Source organism: Phoenix dactylifera, chromosome 10 (genome assembly GCF_051530095.1).
Source record: "Phoenix dactylifera cultivar Ajwa chromosome 10, Ajwa_hap1_PhDact_Kaust_v1.1, whole genome shotgun sequence".
In the NCBI taxonomy this organism is placed as follows: Eukaryota; Viridiplantae; Streptophyta; class Magnoliopsida; order Arecales; family Arecaceae; genus Phoenix; species Phoenix dactylifera.
In genome coordinates, this window is record NC_143199.1 from 23,772,696 (window position 1) to 23,786,339 (window position 13,644).

Genomic DNA, 13,644 nt, shown 5'->3' on the forward strand with positions numbered 1-13,644 from the left:
CTTCTTCTTCTTCTTTTTTTCTTAGGAAAAGAGGAAGGAGGGAGGAAGAGACAAGCCCACCCTCGCGTAGCAGTCCCCACTGGGCTTCCATTCCATCGGGAGAATATTCGATGCGGGCAGACTTGACTGTGTGTTGGGCACGCCGGCCGTTTTTACTCGTACCCTTTCCATCTGTGGGCCCGGCTCGGTTATTCTTATGGGCATCGGTATGAACCCTCTATGTGAGTACATCACACTTAGCACTGCCGAAGCTATCAGTTGACCAATAAGTCCTTCCACCCTACGTGTCTGATCAGGAAGCATTCGATCTTCACAATTTAATCGACGTCTGCGCGTTTCGAACTCGGGCCATGCGGGTGGAAGTAATGGCTTAGTTTCACTGAGCTACCACCTCAGTAGCCTATTTTCTGCCTTTCATCCAAGGTTCTGGGTGGGTGCTCTCTCAATCTCCATGCCTCTAACCAGAAGGCAAACTCTCATCTAAGTTCATATTTTCTCCATTCCTGTGTTTCAATTACTGATGGGGTCTTGAAGCTCGACAGGTTCATTTTGCCTTCGGCCTCTGGGTTGTTGGTCTTCCAAGCATAGGTGCTCACCATGGAAGGCACACTTTGCATGGATCTGTTGGATGCCTAACCCGCTATAGAAATAAGTTCGAGGCTGTTCCCCTCACATTCCTATTTTTTTTGGGATGCCAAAGCTTATCAAACAAATTGTGATCTGTATTCAACCGTAAGCTGCCGCTACTTTCGAACTGTGGAATATGTACAAAATCTTCTTTTCTCATTTGGATTATGGAGAATCGTGTTATTGTGTTAGTAGGTGTACGCAATGCATGTGATGAATTCAGAAACCATGTTATTGATGATTGTGATCCCATCAAGCAATCAAATGGAAGTAGTTACTGATAAAGGAGTTCTTTTTGATTCTTGTTATGCATGGGAATGATTCAAGAGGTACGTTTAGTAGATGCATGGGGGTGGTTCCATGATATCATTTTTCACTTGGTGCGTTGAAGTCGTTTCTTTGTAGAGGGAGTATCTGATGGTAGTCTTTTTCATATAATTAAACACCACTTGGCAAGAATGGTGCGTGTGACTAGCTGAAGACGAAAAATATAATTTTTTAGTGGTGGTGATTTATCGGGATATCATATTTAATTGATCAGTGCATTTAAGTGCAAGAAATTTTTGGTGGATTCCTCGAAGTATAAGTGACCTGAAATTTAGCTCACAAATGGTGGCAATATCTTATTCGAAAAGGGAGTTGTGTTAGATTTCTTGCCATTTTTTTGGGTGGTTTTTTTTATAAAACAAAATCGAATTTCAATTAATGTGAGCTTATCATTTCTCTCTCTTTCGATTAGCAAACTAGTAAAGTAGGTGAAGGTCCAATGCCTGTGGAATTACATTTCAAATCTTAGATTGAGGTGCGCAAATTATTAGCAGAATCTAGCTTTAAGAGATTCTCGAGTCTCAGTTTTACTTGCACATACTACTTGCTCTTCCAGAGGATGCAACTTTCCAGTACTCAATTTTAATGGTAACATACAAAAATGAAAGCTGTAGTTAAATTGCGCAAGCTAAGTAGAAATTCATTGTGCCTAACAATCTCTGAACTCTAGCAAATTTCTACATGCTATCACCATTTACTTAACATTCAAGTAAAAATGGTGAGCTTTCTCAATCAACGGTGCTTCCCCAGCGACCTTTCAGAAAACAAACCAGCTACAAATCATTCCTGTGCCCATGATGCGTGGAATGGAGGAAAAGGGGGAAAAAAAGTCCTTGGAAGCAAAGCGTCGAGCATAAATCTTGCATGCAATATTATGATTTTTTCCGACAAAAAAAAGTCATCGCTTGAACCGACCACTGTTAAGAAATTCAAGAGCAGAGACCTGAAAGATGGCCACTGCTAATATAATACGCCAAGTGCTTGCTGGGATATTGAAAGTTCTAAGCGTTCTAATGTTCTCTTTCCGCACTACAAAGCTAATGAATTGGAGCTGGGAGAAGTGGGGAGAGTCCTTTAACTTCAAGGCGTGGGGCTGCCGCCGGACACGTTCCTGGTCAAATTGCGAGAGCTCGTCCTGTGCCGGCTCCCATAAGACATGCTTGCGATTATCAGGTGCACTTTTAATACTACCCCTCTTGCTATAGTATATAATTTTGACGGCTTCTCAAGGTCACATCCTAGGAGAATGCTTCCTTCTTTTTGATTGAAGGGGAGAGCCGGGGTCCACCCAATTCTATTAAGTAGAAGAGTAGTTACCTTTGTTTAATCCATGCTTCTTGCGTTTTGATTTCAATTTGTGACCAATGGGTGATCGGGATAGTGTCCTCCGTTTGTTCCTCCATGAATCTTGTTGTTAAAAGCAGTGCCTCAATTATTCTAAGAAAAGGTCAAGATCCATTGAACCTTCTTTATGGCTCAAAATTTTCTGTTCCTATCATTAGGCTTTTGTTTGGTATTTCATGAAGACTGGCATTTGATGATACTGTTTTAGGTGCTAATGGAGAGTGAAAAATAATAATGTGGTGCGAATGTTAGATACTACGTCCCTCTCGATCGTACATCTTGCGCACCATTGCATAGCATTATGCATGTCTTTGTTGGTCGAGTAGAACTAACTTTCCAGTAGCGAATGAATGCAGCTCCGGCGGAGACGGTCAGTGGCTTAAGAAAGACCCTACCAGGGATGCAATCAAAAACACCAGCAAGGACTCCATTTGAACCAAGTGATTCGCAATGTCGGATGGTCCCAAGTCATGGTGATTCGGTCTGTCCAATTAATTGGTCTTAGCCTTAGCCATTAGGACCAACTTAATGAGCTTTTGGTACATTCAATTGCTTGCTTGTGGTTGTTTTTAGCTGGGGAGGGCCGGCCAGGACCATTTGGCATTCAAGAGGCTGCCCAAAGGTGGGATGGTTTTGGTAGATTTTGATGGAGATGGAAGATCTAACTAGTAATGCACTGCTAGTTAGATAACATACCGTGCAAAAAATGAATTGTGATGCTCATTTATGCTATTGGTTTCAGCTGTTTTCAATGGCATGCTCTTCAACTTGGAAGGCCATGGCCGAGGTTCAAAACCTGTATTGGTCCTTAAGCCATAAAAAATGCTAATCCATGCTATGTCAAGTAAAACTTTACGACTGATCTTTACATTCTTATATCTCAAATGCCACATTATCCATCATGCCATGATGTAACAGTGCACGTACTCATCACGTTTTCCCAATGATTTGCGACTCAAATTGTAATACCCAGCCCAACTAATAAGAAATTAAGCCAAGTCCATTTAACCAGTCTAGATGTAAGAGTTGGAGTAGGAGATCGAAAAAAAAAGAGTAAATGAAATTTTTTTTTCTGAGATTAGGAATAAATTATACTTACACTCAATAGTATGAAAAACCTATGCTTATCCCTCTAATGTTTATTTTTATCTAATACATCAACTCATAACTTAACAGGATGTTATTCACACCATTAACTTTTAATGGGACCCAAATGCCATGTAAGAAATTTTTTTGGAAAATAACCAAAATAATCTTACAAAAATCTTTCTGATGTTTATATTTATTATACTTACACCTAATAGTTTATAAAAATCTATACTTATACCCATTTAAATTGGCAACGTTAGTCAAACTGTTTATTTATTGTTAAAAGTTAAAATTACCTCTATAAGAAAATAAGACTCCTCTTTTATTTTTCGGACTCTCGGAACTCTTCGAAGTATTATGTCTTTAAAAGTCTTTTTCTCTTTGAGATTAAATGGCTAGGGGTTCATTCCCACTTTGCCACTCCACCATGAGTGTCCTTTTCTGACGAGTGACCAACAACAAGCTTTCTTCCCAATCGATATTCGATGACAAGCATCCTATTTTAGTAAAATTCAACTGTCTCAATTTTCGAGCGATCGCACCAAACCTTCCCGACCAACATCCGTTCTTCCCGATCAGATTTTGTTTTTGCTTTCCCACTCACCATATCATTGAGATCAGGGATGCTGGTGTATTATTTGTTGATTTTGAGTTCTACTTATCCAATACAGTATACGTGATCTTTAACATTGTCGCTGTGAATGAGGATTTCTATATCTATACATGGAGCTATAATAGCTCTGGTAGCTTATCATCCAAAGTATCCAAATTCGACGTGCATGAGAACTCTTCTTTTTGGAGGGTGCATCAGTTGTGATTCCATAGCTTGGCTTGGAGCATAGATATGCTGGCTCATGCAATAAAACTCTTGATGTTAGTTTCCTGTAGCAGAAATAAATTATGGGTTCAAGTATTGGATAAAAACAGACCTCAGGAGGATAAACATATATTTTTCAAACTATTGGATATAAGTATAATTTACCCCTAATCTTAGGGGCTTTTTATAATTTACACAGCACTCTGGGGCAATTATGACTTTTTATATGAGGTAAACGGATTCACTAATGCCGTTAATTTAATTGAGTATAAGTGTAGGTTTTACAAACTGCTAAATTATATTATCTTAAATCATACATAAATAAACTACTAAAAACTATTTAAGAGTTTGTAGTCCATAATTAAACCTTTTACAGTAGAGTAATTATGAAATTATTCTTTTTACAACAAAATATAAATTTTTTAAATACGAGGTTCCTAGTTTATAAATAGTGCTCGATGATAAAATAATTATGGAGCCATTATTTTGCAATAAATCATGAGTTTCATAATATTATATGCTTGATCCTTGATTTTAAGAAAATATAATATCATCAACATTTAATCCTATTTTTGTCTTTTTATAATACCAAAAAATAAGCAAAAATTTGAAAACTAATAAGGGGTTGGTGTTACTTACATCTTTCATCTTAGAATTTCAAATTTGACTAGCCAAACCTGCTAAAACTATTTAAAGATCTTAAGAGTAAGATAAATTCTCATTCGATAACTTTATTAGTATTGAAATAACAAGAAAAACAAAATGGTTGGCCGAATGACGGTGGCCCGGTTAGATCAGGTCTATGCAACACGGACAATGAATCATGGGGCACATACTTGATTAAGGCCGAGGCTATTCAATAGGGTTCATCAATACTATGTTTCATAGGCACTTAAAAGGCTCGGTGATCGGTCTAACTGGCTGCCCGAGCATTATGGCAGATCAAGGCCCTTTGTAGGAGTCAACTCGGATCTATAGGATAGGAAGATAGGACTCAGTTCATGGATCCATAGATCTTCTTAGAGAGAGAAATAGGGAGATGAGAGAAGGAAGAAAAAGAAAATAAGAGAGAAACAAGAGAGGGATGGCCTCTCTCTCTCCTCCTCCTCTTCTCTTCTTTCTTTCTTCCTTCTATTCTTTCTTGGAAAACAGGGGAGGAAGGGAGAGGACGGTGGTTGGAGGTGGGGGACAACCGGCGAGAAAATCCAAAGAAAGAGGTCGAAAAACAAGGGAACTGAAGCTTTTCCCTAGATTTTGGTTGTTGACCACTCATTGGCGGTCACGACTCTGTCGAGAAAGAGAGTAGAGAGGTCGTGGGACTTAACCGGTGGTCCGATGTTAGGAGACGGCAACGTCGATGGCCAAAAAAAGGAAAAGAAGTGCTGAAAAAATAGGGGATGCAGAGCATCTTTCTTTCCACTCAAAAATTCGGCTATCACCGACCGAAATTAAGGTTCTTAAAGGGTCCAGAAGGAAGAGGAGAGGAGTGGCTCGAAGGAGACTAGGTCTTTCCCCGATTTTCGGTGGCATTTGGCCACGGCAACGGCGCAATGGGCGACCAACGTTTAGAGAGGAAAATGAGTAAAATCTCTAGTGGTGGGCTCCGATCTCAACTGCAATCTCCAATGAGTGGAAGAGGGACCGGGATGGGTCTAAATAGAGCTTGGCCACAACCGAAATCCGGCTTAGAGTTGGATTCTGTCCGACCTTCTCGGAGAGGAAGAAGACTACGATCGGAAGTCTCTTTCCTCCAGCCACGTGCACGGCACATGCTGAAATTCTTCTTCTTCTTCTTCTTTTTCTTTTTCTGGAATCTTAGGATGGGCCAAAGCTTAGGTCAGGCCGGTCAGGCTAACCAAGCCTTAATCGGGCTATCACAGTACGTCGGCACTTTGATACTTTACCATTGGGGGTAATGCGGTGGCACATTAATATGGCCATAGTTCTTAGTTGTCAAGTTGAATTTGATGATTTGAAAGAAATTGATTTATGAACGATATTTTGGATTTTGAGAAAAATTAAATTTGACATGCGTAATATTTCGATAATGTCGTAAATTTTAATTTAGTTTTAAATTGATGAATTTCATGTGCTTATTTTCTATAAATAATTATTTAATTTATTGCCTAATTTATTTAGCTAAAGTATTCATTGTTTACTGAGCTATCTAGCTTATTATACGGTTCTTGCTGTTTTTATAAATTCAAAGAATTAGCTCGATTTGAAAATTTATTATGGGAGAGCGATTATAGACAAAATTTTAACATCTTTATTTAGACTAGATTTTATTTTAGAGTTGATGCAAGATTTTGGAATTTATTGGTTTTGTAAAACTTTTAATTTTGTTAATTAAATTAGAATTTGAATGCTAATTATTTAAATTTATTCTACTGTTTGTTGTATGATGTCGTGATAAGATGCCTTATATACTTGTAGAGAGAGTTCCTATGAGTATACGGTGGTTTCCGCGACCCCCGACTCGTGATCTCGTGCCAGGGGCGTGACACAAATATTATCCGAAAATAAAATTTTTAGAAGTTCGGAGAATGGATGCTGCGACTTGCAATTGGTTTAATATGATTACTATTTTGAAATCAGAGAAGGAGACAAGGGAAATCCATGCATGTTATAATCGCTTAGATCCAATTATTTGGAGATCGACTATCCGAGAATTACAGATGGAATCTCTGGCTTCTACGTAAGAGGAATCCAACCACCGAGATCAGGCTCCACTTCATCTTCATGTCCTTTTTCACAAAAAAAAAAAAAAGAAGCTGGCCACATGTTTTATAAGCATGATTAGGCAAATTAATTAAGGGTGGCTGGTGAAGCTGCAATGCATATAATATACACCAAAAAAGAGTGGATAAAAATGTTGACAGTCTAATTAGTGGATTTTAATATGAGATTTTTCAATTAATACCATGATTGACCTTTCAAACAACTGAACAAGATAGGGCATGAGTGGCAGCGAAGGGACCTTTGGAAGTCATGGACTACCTTAATGAAAGGAAAAGCCACTCCTAATAGTTTCTCACCAATGCATTGATCTATTCTAGTGATGACCCTGACCTTTGGAGATGCGAAAACACTATATCTCATTCTTAATTCTCATCCAACATGGCTTTCGGGGCATGCCAAGTCCAAATGAGGGATTAAACTAATCAAATACTCCCAAGATTTCTTTCCAACATAAAATTGTGCAAGTTGGCCGCAAGAAAAGGTGGAAGCATGAAGCATGTTGACATAGGAACGAGCGATTTCCACTCCAATGATCAGCACATGCATATTCTCCAACAAACTGCATGATGTTGGCATTGATCCCTTTCATTGTATTGTATATATTTTTAATGCACAAACCTACAACTCAAAACTTAGGGATGCAAATGGGTTGGGTCGGACTGGGTCATAAGTGATTTCGACCCGACCCGGTTCCTTGTTCGGATCTTAATATTGGACACAAACCTAACTCAACAGGAAATCAGGTCAACTCAGTCCACAGCTAAAATTTTTGACCCAATGGGTCATTCAGGTTGGGTCTAGATCAGATTCGGATTGGATCTCTGTACTTGTCATTCTCTGTACTTGGTTTCTTTTGCAATAAGTAACAACTACCGAAAGCAGGTTATGCAGAACCATACAAGTGAAAGTGCCGAAGTATCAAGGATTGATGCCATTATAAACTAATCTAATAATGTTAGGCTTAACCTTATTAGCCACAAGAAAGAATTTTTGTTCATACATGCAACACATTTTTTTCAAATAGAAAAGAATTGCATCTATGCTAATCCTTTTTACTTAGCAGTGGTATCCCTTGAATTTGTTGGAATGCATCTACTACTATCTTTTATAAACATACTACTAAAAAAACATACATTGAATAGGACAAGGAATATAGTTTTGATAATGACACATGACGAAGTTCAATAGCTGCAAAGAAGTCGTCATTAACCCATCTTTATCTACATGGTAAAGTTATACTCTATTTTGCCTTTATTAGTGTGAACTTCTTTCTTAGAAAAACAATATTCCTATTTAATGTAACCAACCTAAGTCTTAATATAAATTTATTCCATTCAATAATACACTAGAGAGTTAGAGACCCTTAAGCACTCCTGCAGGCTCTAATGGTGTACCAGGTTCGGGTCGGGTCATAGGGTAGGAAACCTAAAATTGCCCCAAAAATTAAACGGGTCTGGTTGGGTCGGGCATAATAAATCCAGACTCGACTCGAAAAATAGAACATGCTTAATTTTAGAACCGACTTGGCCCTACGGGTCCTCGTATTAGTTTTAAGCAAGTCGGGCCAGGTTGGGTCATGGGTCAACCAGACATATTTGCTGCTTACTCAAAACTAAGCATGAATAGAATAGCAGGCGAACTGCTTGTTATTAAAGGTGTTGGAAGAATCTCTCTCCTAGGATCCACCTTCATATTTTTCGATCTTTATACACGCGCGCGCGCGCGCACAAAGGAAGACCATCTCAGCCAGTTCATACAATGGCCTTTTCTTCCCTCCAACTTGGTATCAACTTCTGGTTTGCATTCTTTAACAAAGAAAGGGAGTGAGGTTGGGGAGCTGGAACTCCAGATCTAAACCTTTGTCCCTAGGAGCCTAGGTTTTGGACTATAGATCTCACCGAGATAACTTTTTTTTCCCCCTTCTTTCTTGTCATCTCATCTAGCCTGACCACATGTTCCAAGTTTGAATAGTTTTGGTTCGGGTTTGAGTATGTGACCCAACTACATGTTCAGTTGAAATGGTGGTGGGTCCACAAGCCAATACTTGTAGAGAAATTTATGATACGTGGTCATGGTGGACATTTGACCAAGGAAATGGAATTGCAGCATTCTGCATTCACTCCTAGCATGAGCCAATGCCAAAGACTCAAATCATTTTTTTCAGAAGAAGTTAAATAGTGGGAACATATATCGTCTCATATACTTTAATTTGTCAACATTTATGAAGACTTTCATACAAAAACCGTGTTGCAGTTTGAACTGTTATCATCTCTCGTAGCACTAAAGCATGTAAAGAAGGGAGGAAGTTTACTAGGGTTTAAGAAGAAAAAAGTAACACCCAAGAATAATCCAAGAAAAGTAACCAATGTTCGCCAAGTTAAGTTAATACAGTGGATCCATCAATATTTATGCTAACAATCAAAGGAGACTTTCCCTCCCCACCCATAACTCCAGTCTTTGTTGCTTGCTTTCCATTGCTTTCATCGCTGCCGTCGCCGATGACTTTAACTACCAAAGCGTCGCTCTCGACAGCGCCTTTTGTGAGCCGCTGCGCCCGCTCCGCCTGCAGATCCCAATCGGTGCGTCGCACCACCGACAGCATGGTCGCCACGCACGCCGCCTGCGCCGCCAGCAACCCCAGCCACAGCCCCCGGAAGTCGAAACCGCCGAAGAACGCCAGCCCCACCGCCACCGGCATCCCGAACCCGTAGAAGGAGACCAAGTTTATATTCGCCGCCGCTCGCGGCCGCGCGCACCCCCGCAGCACCCCGCACCCCACCGTCTGCGGGCAGTTCCCGAGCTCGCACAGCCCCAGTATCGGCAGCACCGCCGCCGTCAACTTCGCGATTCCCTTGCTATCCGTAAACATCGCCGCCCACGCATTCCGCACGGATACCGCGAAGACGAGCGCTGCCAAGCCTAACGCCGCCCCGCACGAGAGACCGACCGCCGCCGCCCGGCGCGCGCGGTCGGGGCGGTTTGCACCGAGCTCGTTGCCGACGCGCGTCGACACGCCGTAGCTCAGGGATGAGGGGAAGATGTAGAGGAGGGAGGTGGTCTGGATGAGGATGCCCATGGAGGCGACGGTGGATTTCGGGTCGAGGAGGAGGCCGCAGAGGAGGATCATGATCTCGTACCACCACCACTCGAGGCAGACCGAAATGCAGCTCGGTATCGCGAGGCCGATCAAAGATCTCCAGGCATCGAAGCCATGTTTGGTGAGATGCAGCTCACCATCATCACCACTGGTGGGGCTGTGGATGCCGAAGAAGTAGATGAAAGAAACCAAGAGGATGAGGAGGTTGAAGTTGGCAGAGACGGATGCCAGAGCGACGCCTTGGATGCCGAGTTGATGAACGGAGACAAGAAGGTAGTTGATGGGGATGTGGAGGAGGAGAGCGATCGCGGCGCAGTAGGTGAGAGGGATGATGATGGACTGGGCGCGGAGGTAGACGCGGAGGGGGTGGAGGAAGGATTGGAGGAGGAGGTCGGGGAGGGAGGTGAGAATGTAGGAGCGGGCGGCGGCGGCGATGTCGGGGTCTTGGCCGCAGAGGAGGAGGAGACGGTGCATGACGGCCCAGAGGGCGGCGATTGGAAGGGAGGCGGTGAGGAGGAGGAGGACGGTGCGGCGGAGGGCGAGGCGGAGGAGGGCCGAGCGCTTGTTCGCCCCGAAGGCCTGGCTGCAGATGGGCTCCATGCCGGTGGCAAGGCCCGAGAGGATAGAGTAGCCGGTGATGTTGGCGAAGCCGATAGCGAGGGTGCCGCCGGCGAGAGGGAGGCGGCCGAGGCGGCCTAAAAACAGCATGGAAATCATGGATCGAGAGTAGAAGAGGAGGCCGCTGAGAACCATGGGGAGGGCCAAGGCGAGTAGGGACTTGGCCTCGAGCAAGGCGAGGGCGAGCTCGCCGGGAGGCCTTGGGTTTAGAAGGGGTGGGCTTGGGTGCTTTTGGTCGACAAAGGGGGCGAGGAGGGTGTGGTGCTCGCATTGGGAGTTTGGTGATAAGGCGTTGGAGTTGCACATATTTGGTTGGTGCACGGGAAGGAATTGGAGAGCCTTTTGTTGGGGTTTTCGCCCGCAAAGACGAGCGGAGTCTAGAGTTTTGTATAGGAAGCCTACGCGCCTCCTCGTTTGTACCAAGCGAACGGGAGGACGGAGTTTATATAGAACTCGTTGGTCCATTAAAAAAAAAAAAAAATTTCTTCAGTTGATTATAGAAAAGTGTCCATCTCAGAGTAGCAGCTTATGAGCATATACTTATTTTATTACACTTTATGAAGAAAAAAATTTACTCATAAATTTTGATGCATGCTTTTGGAAAAAAAAAAAAAATTCAATTTCCAACCGGTAAAAAAAGTAGCTTTTTCATATGTCTTTCATAAGTTTTTTTTTGAGAATCTTATTCCTTCTATGCCATTTTCTCATCATTTTTTTAAAATTCTAACTAAATAAGGAGTATTTTTTTTATTTTTTCATTGACCATATTTTTTCTCATTATTTTTCTGCGAGATGTTTCGACGGAGGGAGGAATTAAGCACATAAGCTGATGTTTTCCGCCGCTAAAACTAACTGAAATTTGTCCATGTGCAACCTAGCAATATTCTCATGAGATTTAGCACAACGCTGTATCATGTGTAAGTTATTAAATGTTCAGCAGATGTTTTTGCATGTGTGCGTGCGCCCTCCCATCCAAATTATTTAATGTTTCCTATAGTACATGCGTGATTTGTTTTTATTATTATTATTTTTTCTTTTTTTCTTCCACCAACCCTCCCTTTTGAAGGAGAGGAACATAACGTTAGGAGATCTAACTTTAATTTGATGTGAATACTTGGATCTTCATTACTTATTCCATTTTCCTAAAATCAGATGATATTGAGGTTTTTAAATATGGACAGAGAATTGTTTCAACGGATCCGGAAGAAACCGAAAAAGAATAAAGAGATTCGAAAAGAGAGACCAAAAAAAAAAAAAAAAAGGTATATACGGATGTAACATGATTCAACCACAAGCCCTCTTTCAAAGAGGAGGCAGATCGAAAAATTCAAGATAAACTTAACAATCGGTCCTAGTGCTGAGTTGAGGGCTGAATGGAAGGGCCTTCGATATGCGCGGCGAGTGTTGCAGACTAGCTCCATTATTATGGAGGACGACTCGACCACTATTATAGGGTGGATACAGAAGGATCCGAGGGTGTTGGGGTGAGATTATCCCCTACTTTGAGACATTTGGACTATGAGTAGAGATGGGGAAGTCTTCCTGGCTAGGTATGTTTATAGAAAGGCTAATGGGGCCGCGGATTGGGTGACCTCTTACATGGTCAATCACTTAGGCGGCATTTTGTGGATGCAGGAGGGAAAACTGCCAAGGGCTCTTTGCGATATATTATTTTCTAACTTTATTGGATGTCTCCGTACTTATGTACTGTGAGGTGCCGCCTAAGTTAGAAAAAAGAAAGAAAAAAAAAAAGAAAAGAAGAAAAAGATAAACTTAACAAAGACCGAAGCTTGTCGATGATGGAGCTCCACCAATGATGGCTTTGAGATCTCTGCGTGGAATTAATGGAGGAGATAAAAAAAACAAAGAGAGAAAAAAACTCCAAGAATGCAAGTTATCAACAGTAACGTTACAAGCAATACTTTGACTCCTTTAGTCGTCACTTATTCTGCTCCACAAATCCATCTTCTTTGTCGCTGCTCATGGGAGAGGTAACACAAAGTGTCATCTCGGTTTAATTATTTTAATGGTAAAACGAAGTTCCAAGCACTGTCAATGAAATCAAAACCAGAATGCAGTACATCAAGTCATTGCTCAAGCATCGTAAAGTTGTGAACATTTAATGCTGCCATTTTACAAAGCTAATGAAGCGGGGATGGAGTTGAGGGAACTGGGGAGTTTCCAAGGAGTGGGGTTGCCGTCGGACGTGTTCCAGGTCAAATAGCGAGAGCTCCTCCTGTGCCGGCTCTCATAAGACATGCTTGCTGTTTTCCTCTCAATCCATAAAAAGCGGACTTTAATACCATTCCTCTTGCTTATAGTATAAAATTTTGACTACTTCTCAAGCTCCAGATAACGACAAAGAACAACTCGAAGGACTTGAGATACGTAATATGCACACAATTTTTTTCATAGAGTCCTCGCTCCGCCGAAATTTTCTTCCTTTCATACTATTGCCTTTCGATTCTGACTTAGACATTGGATGATCCTCCATCGAAAACTTTCTGACGAGCGGATATTTTGCAGGCTACACACGGAAGAGATCCATCCCCGCACCTCGTTCAACCTGCTCAACTCGTCTCCAGCTGACTTTCTGGTTGTCTGAGTTGCGCTCCAACCTTAGCCCAATTTCGACGGCAATGGTAAAGGTCCATGACCTTTTTTAGGGCTCAAATTTCATTGGTTCTTGAGTTGGGTTTTGCTTGTACATTTTTGGTACGAAGAGGTGAGGTATGAATAGTAGAAGGAATTGAAAGTGAGTGACTTCAAGTGGCAGTGAATATGTGAAAAAGAGACATTTTTGAGGGAAATCGGAAGTGCCATTTGATGATAACTCTTTTTGGGTTGAGTTGGAGAGTGAGAGCTAATAATGTGGTGCGAATTTTAGATACAACGTCCCTCTCGGCCGTACATCTTGCGCATGTGCACTCCTTCGTTTGCTCGCTATTTAGCGGGCAACTCCATCGAATAGTTGAGAAAAGAC

The 13,644-nt window shown here is 41.7% G+C and overlaps 1 protein-coding gene and 1 long non-coding RNA gene across 2 annotated transcripts; one reads left to right on the forward strand and one right to left on the reverse strand.

The window, feature by feature from the left end:
* The first annotated feature begins 25 nt into the window (after positions 1–25).
* Positions 26–887, forward strand: LOC149752737 (uncharacterized). Its single transcript, XR_016396652.1, has 2 exons — positions 26–206; positions 297–887. It is a non-coding gene; the product is annotated as an uncharacterized LOC149752737 (long non-coding RNA).
* Positions 888–9,031: 8,144 nt separating this feature from the next.
* Positions 9,032–11,085, reverse strand: LOC103721186 (protein DETOXIFICATION 49). The gene has a single exon (XM_008811274.6). It carries the CDS (start codon positions 10,965–10,967, stop codon positions 9,324–9,326), a length of 1,644 nt encoding a protein of 547 aa, XP_008809496.4. The 5' UTR covers positions 10,968–11,085; the 3' UTR covers positions 9,032–9,323.
* Between the last annotated feature and the right edge of the window lie 2,559 nt (positions 11,086–13,644).

Bases quoted from the DNA above. Each gene is read 5' to 3' on its own strand.
- LOC103721186 (XM_008811274.6), bottom strand. From the start codon at position 10,967: ATGTGCAACTCCAACGCCTTATCACCAAACTCCCAATGCGAGCACCAC.